The sequence below is a fragment of the Oncorhynchus tshawytscha genome, linkage group LG13 (genome assembly GCF_018296145.1).
Source record: "Oncorhynchus tshawytscha isolate Ot180627B linkage group LG13, Otsh_v2.0, whole genome shotgun sequence".
Lineage (NCBI taxonomy): Eukaryota > Metazoa > Chordata > Actinopteri > Salmoniformes > Salmonidae > Oncorhynchus > Oncorhynchus tshawytscha.
This window is the reverse complement of record NC_056441.1, coordinates 90929010-90936575: the sequence shown is the minus strand read 5'-3', so window position 1 is coordinate 90936575 and position 7566 is coordinate 90929010. Positions and strand designations below refer to the sequence as shown.

Genomic DNA, 7566 nt, shown 5'->3' with positions numbered 1-7566 from the left:
TACAATAAAAAAACAAACATTTATTTCACAAAATTACAAAATACAGTTTCCAATCAATTCATGTAAAATGTAAAATGTGAAAGAATATAGAGATTGAAGCAATGCCTCAAATTGGAATAGTTAGTCCTCTCAGACATGATATATAGACTATAGAGTAGGTATCAGGAAGTCATATTACAACCGATAAAAACATCTTGGATAAAAACATTTTGGATAAAAAAGATCTTGGATAAAAACATCTTGGATAAAAAAGATCTTGGATAAAAACATCTGGCTTGGCCACAGACATTGTTAATCCACTTTGACACTTAACATGCAAAAAAAAGAATACACCGTCAGACAAACACTTAATGTCAACACCCCATTATCCTCATTCCAAAAGTACACTTAGGCCTTTCCATTCTCTTGGCTACTTGAGATAGATGGAATGATTGGAATATGCAGAAAAGTCTCATCAATGTCTATTTGTCATACAGTCTGTCAGGTTGTACATGCCACTGACACAGCAGTAGTGATCCAGTTTCATTGTGTGTGTGTGTGTGTCTGGGTTGGTCCATGGGTTCTACGTATCCGTCGGATATTCCACTCAATCAGATGGGTCTCTTGGATCTGCTCAAATCTCTTTGCTGGGAAACTCTTAAAATATAGAAACACATTTTTGTATTTACAACACTAGAACGTAAACATATTTCCCCTCTTTCTGGCTGTGGCTTCTTCCTCATGTCACTTCCTCATTCTCATGTCACTTCCTCATCCTCATGTCACTTCCTCATCCTCATGCCACTTCCTCATCCTCATGTCACTTCCTCATCCTCATGTCACTTCCTCATCCTCATGCCACTTCCTCATGTCACTTCCTCATCCTCATGTCACTTCCTCATCCTCATGCCACTTTCTCATCTTCATGCCACTTCCACATCCTCATTTATCTTCCTCATCCTCATGTCACTTCCTCATCCTCATGCCACTTCCTCATCCTCATTCATCTTCCTCATCCTCATGACACTTCCTCATCCTCATGACACTTCCTCATCCTCATGACACTTCCTCATCCTCATGTCACTTCCTCATCCTCATGTCACTTCCTCATCCTCATGACACTTCCTCATCCTCATGTCACTTCCTCATCCTCATGCCACTTCCTCATCCTCATGTCACTTCCTCATCCTCATGACACTTCCTCATCCTCATGTCACTTCCTCATCTTCATGTCACTTCCTCATCTTCATGCCACTTCCTCATCCTCATGTCACTTCCTCATCCTCATGTCACTTCCTCATCCTCATGTCACTTCCTCATCTTCATGTCACTTCCTCACCCTCATGTCACTTCCCAATGTCACTTCCTCATCCTCATGCCACTTCCTCATGTCACTTCCTCATCCTCATGTCACTTCCTCATCTTCATGACACTTCCTCATCCTCATGTCACTTCCTCATCCTCATGTCACTTCCTCATCTTCATGACACTTCCTCATCCTCATGTCACATTCTCATCCTCATGTCACTTCCTCACCCTCATGTCACTTCCTCACCCTCATGCCACTTCCTCACCCTCATGTCACTTCCTCACCCTCATGCCACTTCCTCATCCTCATGCCACTTCCTCATCCTCATGCCACTTTCTCATCTTCATGCCACTTCCTCATCCTCATGTCACTTCCTCATCCTCATGCCACTTCCTCACCCTCATGTCACTTCCTCACCCTCATGCACTTCCTCATCCTCATGTCACTTCCTCATCCTCATGCCACTTCCTCACCCTCATGTCACTTCCTCACCTTCATGCCACTTCCTCATCCTCATGTCACTTCCTCACCCTCATGCCACTTCCTCACCCTCATGTCACTTCCTCACCCTCACGCCACTTCCTCATCCTCATGTCACTTCCTCATCCTCATGCCACTTCCTCACCCTCATGTCACTTCCTCACCCTCATGTCCACTTCCTCATCCTCATGTCACTTCCTCACCCTCATGCCACTTCCTCACCCTCATGTCACTTCCTCACCCTCATGTCACTTCCCTCATGTCACTTCCTCACCCTCATGTCACTTCCTCATCCTCACTTCCTCACCCTCATGTCACTTCCTCACCCTCATGTCACTTCCTCATCCTCATGCCACTTCCTCACCCTCATGTCACTTCCTCATCTTCATGCCACTTCCTCATGTCACTTCCTCACCCTCATGCCACTTCCTCATCCTCATGTCACTTCCTCACCCTCATGTCACTTCCTCATCCTCATGTCACTTCCTCACCCTCATGTCACTTCCTCACCCTCATGCCACTTCCTCACCCTCATGTCACTTCCTCACCCTCATGCCACTTCCTCATCCTCATGTCACTTCCTCATCTTCATGACACTTCCTCATCCTCATGTCACATTCTCATCCTCATGTCACTTCCTCACCCTCATGCCACTTCCTCATCCTCATGTCACTTCCTCACCCTCATGCCACTTCCTCATCCTCATGTCACTTCCTCACCCTCATGTCACTTCCTCATCCTCATGTCACTTCCTCACCCTCATGCCACTTCCTCACCCTCATGTCACTTCCTCATCCTCATGTCACTTCCTCACCCTCATGCAACTTCCTCACCCTCATGCCACTTCCTCATGTCACTTCCTCATCCTCATGCCACTTCCTCATCCTCATGCCACTTCCTCATCCTCATGCAACTTCCTCTCAGATATGGCTTGATGCATCATCATGACAGCAAAAACATCACAACACTACAGACAGTCAGACTGTTTCATGATAATTACATACCCCCAGAGTATTGCGTAGTCGTCACCAATACAGCACGCCACTTCTGCTCTCACTAGTCACTGAGCCAACTGCAAAGGACAAGGAATAAAGAGACGGCATTAAGAATAACATCACAGGGACATTTCAGATTTTAAATGCATTTGTTTATATTTACGCAACAGATAATATTGTTATATTGTGAGGGTATGTGCTCGCATGTGTGCCACTCTCACCCTGCATGTCCAGTGTGTGTATCTCACCCTGCATGTCCAGTGTGTGTATCTCACCCTGCATGTGTGTGTGTGTCTCACCCTTCATGACCAGTGTGTGTCTCACCCTGCATGCCCAGTCTGTGTGTGTGTGTGTGTCTCACCCTTCATGACCAGTGTGTGTGTGTGTATCTCACCCTGCATGTCCAGTGTGTGTCTCACCCTGCATGTGTGTGTGTCTCACCCTTCATGACCAGTGTGTGTGTGTCTCACCCTGCATGTCCAGTGTGTGTGTCACCCTCACCCAGTCATGTCCAGTGTGTGTGTCTCACCCTGCATGTCCAGTGTGTGTGTGTGTGTGTGTCACCCTGCAAGTCCAGTGTGTGTATCTCACCCTGCATGTCCAGTGTGTGTGTGTGTGTGTGTGTGTCTCACCCTGCATGTCCAGTGTGTGTGTGTGTCTCACCCTGCATGTCCAGTGTGTGTGTGTGTGTGTGTGTCTCACCCTGCATGTCCAGTGTGTGTGTGTGTGTGTGTCTCACCCTGCATGTCCAGTGTGTGTGTGTGTGTGTCTCACCCTGCATGTCCAGTGTGTGTGTGTGTGTGTGTCTCACCCTGCATGTCCAGTGTGTGTGTGTGTGTGTGTGTGTGTCTCACCCTGCATGTCCAGTGTGTGTGTGTGTGTGTGTCTCACCCTGCATGTCCAGTGTGTGTGTGTGTGTGTCTCACCCTGCATGTCCAGTGTGTGTGTGTGTGTGTGTGTGTGTGTCTCACCCTGCATGTCCAGTGTGTGTGTGTGTGTGTGTGTCTCACCCTGCATGTCCAGTGTGTGTGTGTGTGTGTGTGTGTGTGTGTCTCACCCTGCATGTCCAGTGTGTGTGTGTGTGTGTGTGTGTGTGTGTGTCTCACCCTGCATGTCCAGTGTGTGTGTGTGTGTGTGTGTGTCTCACCCTGCATGCCCAGTGTGTGTGTGTGTGTCTCACCCTGCATGTCCAGTGTGTGTGTGTGTGTGTGTGTCTCACCCTGCATGTCCAGTGTGTGTGTGTGTGTGTCTCACCCTGCATGTCCAGTGTGTGTGTGTGTGTGTGTGTGTGTGTCTCTCACCCTGCATGTCCAGTGTGTGTGTGTGTGTGTGTGTGTCTCACCCTGCATGTCCAGTGTGTGTGTGTGTGTGTGTGTGTGTGTGTGTGTGTGTATCTCACCCTGCATGTCCAGTGTGTGTGTGTGTGTCTCTCACCCTGCATGTCCAGTGTGTGTGTGTGTGTGTGTCTCACCCTGCATGTCCAGTGTGTGTGTGTGTGTCTCACCCTGCATGTCCAGTGTGTGTGTGTGTGTGTGTCACCCTGCATGTCCAGTGTGTGTGTGTGTGTGTGTCTCACCCTGCATGCCCAGTGTGTGTGTGTGCATGTCCAGTGTGTGTGTGTGTGTATCTCACCCTGCATGTCCAGTGTGTGTGTGTGTGTGTCTCTCACCCTGCATGTCCAGTGTGTGTGTGTGTGTGTGTGTGTCTCTCACCCTGCATGTCCAGTGTGTGTGTGTGTCCCACCCTGCATGTCCAGTGTGTGTGTGTGTGTGTCTCACCCTGCATGTCCAGTGTGTGTGTGTGTGTGTCTCACCCTGCATGTCCAGTGTGTGTGTGTGTGTGTGTGTCTCACCCTGCATGTCCAGTGTGTGTGTGTGTGTGTGTGTGTGTCTCACCCTGCATGTCCAGTGTGTGTGTGTGTGTGTGTGTGTGTGTATCTCACCCTGCATGTCCAGTGTGTGTGTGTGTGTCTCACCCTGCATGTCCAGTGTGTGTGTGTGTGCATGCCCAGTGTGTGTGTGTGTCTCACCCTGCATGTCCAGTGTGTGTGTGTGTGTGTGTCTCACCCTGCATGTCCAGTGTGTGTGTGTGTGTGTGTCTCACACCTGCATGTCCAGTGTGTGTGTGTGTGTGTATCTCACCCTGCATGTCCAGTGTGTGTGTGTGTGTGTCTCACCCTGCATGTCCAGTGTGTGTGTGTGTGTCTCACCCTGCATGCCCAGTGTGTGTGTGTGTCTCACCCTGCATGTCCAGTGTGTGTGTGTGTGTGTGTCTCACCCTGCATGTCCAGTGTGTGTGTGTGTGTGTGTCTCTCACCCTGCATGTCCAGTGTGTGTGTGTGTGTGTGTATCTCACCCTGCATGTCCAGTGTGTGTGTGTGTGTGTGTCTCTCACCCTGCATGTCCAGTGTGTGTGTGTGTGTGTGTCTCACCCTGCATGTCCAGTGTGTGTGTGTGTGTGTGTGTCTCACCCTGCATGTCCAGTGTGTGTGTGTGTGTGTCTCACCCTGCATGTCCAGTGTGTGTGTGTGTGTGTCTCTCTCACCCTGCATGTCCAGTGTGTGTGTGTGTGTGTGTATCTCACCCTGCATGTCCAGTGTGTGTGTGTGTGTGTGTGTGTGTGTCTCTCACCCTGCATGTCCAGTGTGTGTGTGTATCTCACCCTGCATGTCCAGTGTGTGTGTGTGTGTGTCTCTCACCCTGCATGTCCAGTGTGTGTGTGTGTCTCACCCTGCATTTCCAGTGTGTGTGTGTGTGTGTGTGTGTCTCACCCTGCATGTCCAGTGTCTGTGTGTGTGTGTCTCTCACCCTGCATGTCCAGTGTGTGTGTGTCTCACCCTGCATGTCCAGTGTGTGTGTGTGTGTGTGTCTCACCCTGCATGTCCAGTGTGTGTGTGTGTCTCACCCTGCATGTCCAGTGTGTGTGTGTGTGTCTCACCCTGCATGTCCAGTGTGTGTGTGTGTGTGTCTCTCACCCTGCATGTCCAGTGTGTGTGTGTGTGTCTCACCCTGCATGTCCAGTGTGTGTGTGTGTGTGTCTCACCCTGCATGTCCAGTGTGTGTGTGTGTGTGTCTCTCACCCTGCATGTCCAGTGTGTGTGTGTGTCTCACCCTGCATGTCCAGTGAAGCCGGGTGTATATACAGCGGGTGGTTGAGCTCAGGGTCTTGGTCATAGAGAGACTGTCTGAAGACATTATACACCATCTCTCTGCTCAGAGTGAACTGCTCCAACTCAGTGTTATTCAGGGGCATCAGGAACCTCAGCCGGTACTCAGCTTGCACAGAGCCGTTTCTGAGAGGAAGATCAGACCAGACAGTCAATCATACAGGGGTCTCAAATAAAACTGTGAAGGACCTCGGCGTTACTCTGGACCCTGATCTCTCTTTTTGACGAACATATCAAGACTGTTTCAAGGACAGCTTTTTTTTCCATCTACGTAACATTGCAAAAATCAGAAACTTTCAAAAAAGAAATCTGACATTTTCTGTCCAAAAAATTGTGGCAGAAAAATTAACCCATTATTTTGTTACTTCTAGACTACTGCAATGATTTACTCTCAATGCGCTACCCGGATAAAGCACTAAATAAACTTCAGTTGGTGCTGAATACGGCTGCTAGTATCCTGACTAGAACCAAAAAATGTGATCATATTACTCCAGTGCTAGCCTCTCTACACTGGCTTCCTGTCAAAGCAAGGGCTGATTTCAAGGTTTTACTGCTAACCTACAAAGCATTACATGGGCTTGCTCCTACCTACCTCTCTGATTTGGTCCTGCCGAACTGTCACGTTCTGACCTTTAGTTCCTTTGTTTTGTATTTATTTAGTATGGTCAGGGCGTGAGTTGGGGTTGGCAGTCTATGTTTATTTTTCTATGATTTGGGGATTTGTATGTTTCGGCCTAAGTATGGTTCTCAATCAGAGGCAGGTGTCATTAGTTGTCTCTGATTGAGAATCATACTTAGGTAGCCTGGGTGTCACTGTTTGTTTGTGGGTGATTGTCTATGTTAGTTGCTTGTGTTCAGCACAGTTCTCATTATAGCTTCACGGTCATTTATATTATCCTTTATTGTTTTGTGTGTTTCAGTGTTCAGTGTTTTCTTTATTACATTTCATCATGAACACATACCACGCTGTATTTTGGTCCTTCTCGCCTCTCCTCTTCAGATGAAGAGGAGGACGCCCGTGACACGTACATACCTACACGTACGCTGCGGTCACAAGACGCAGGCCTCCTAATTATCCCCTGAATTTCTAAGCAAACAGCTGGAGGCAGGGCTTTCTATAGAGCTCCATGTTTATGGAATGGTCTGCCTACCCATGTGAGAAACGCAGACTCGGTCTCAACCTTTAAGTCTTTACTGAAGACTCATCTCTTCAGTGGGTCATATGATTGAGTGTAGTCTGGCCCAGGAGTGTGAAGGTGAACGGACAGGCTCTGGAGCAACGAACCGCCCTTGCTGTCTCTGCCTGGTCGGTTTCCCTCTCTCCACTGGGATTCTCTGCCTCTAACCCTATTACAGGGGCTGAGTCACAGGCATACTGGTGCTCTTCCATACCGTCCCTAGGAGGGGTGCGTCACTTGAGTGGCTTGAGTCACTGATGTGATCTTCCTGTCTGGGTTGACGCCCCCCCTTGGGTTGTGCCGTGGGGGAGATCTTTGTGGGCTATACTCGGCCTTGTCTCAGGATGGTAAGTTGGTGGTTGAAGAGATCCTGTATGAATTTGAGTATGCTCTCTCTAATTCACTCTTTCTGTCTCTCGGGGGACCTGAGCCCCAGGACCATGCCTCAGGACTACCTGG

At 48.8% G+C, this 7566-nt stretch overlaps 1 protein-coding gene across 1 annotated transcript in view; it reads right to left on the bottom strand.

Moving 5' to 3' along the window:
- LOC121839124 (TPA-induced transmembrane protein) overlaps positions 1 to 7566 on the bottom strand; it is a 34833-nt gene continuing 27267 nt past the window's right edge. The window contains exons 7-9 of the mRNA XM_042296527.1: positions 5874 to 6055; positions 2773 to 2840; positions 1 to 636 (exon numbers count right to left, since the gene is read on the bottom strand). Coding sequence (XP_042152461.1) covers positions 2794 to 2840; positions 5874 to 6055 — 229 coding nt within the window. The 3' untranslated portion in view covers positions 1 to 636; positions 2773 to 2793. The remainder of the gene's footprint in view (positions 637 to 2772; positions 2841 to 5873; positions 6056 to 7566) is intronic.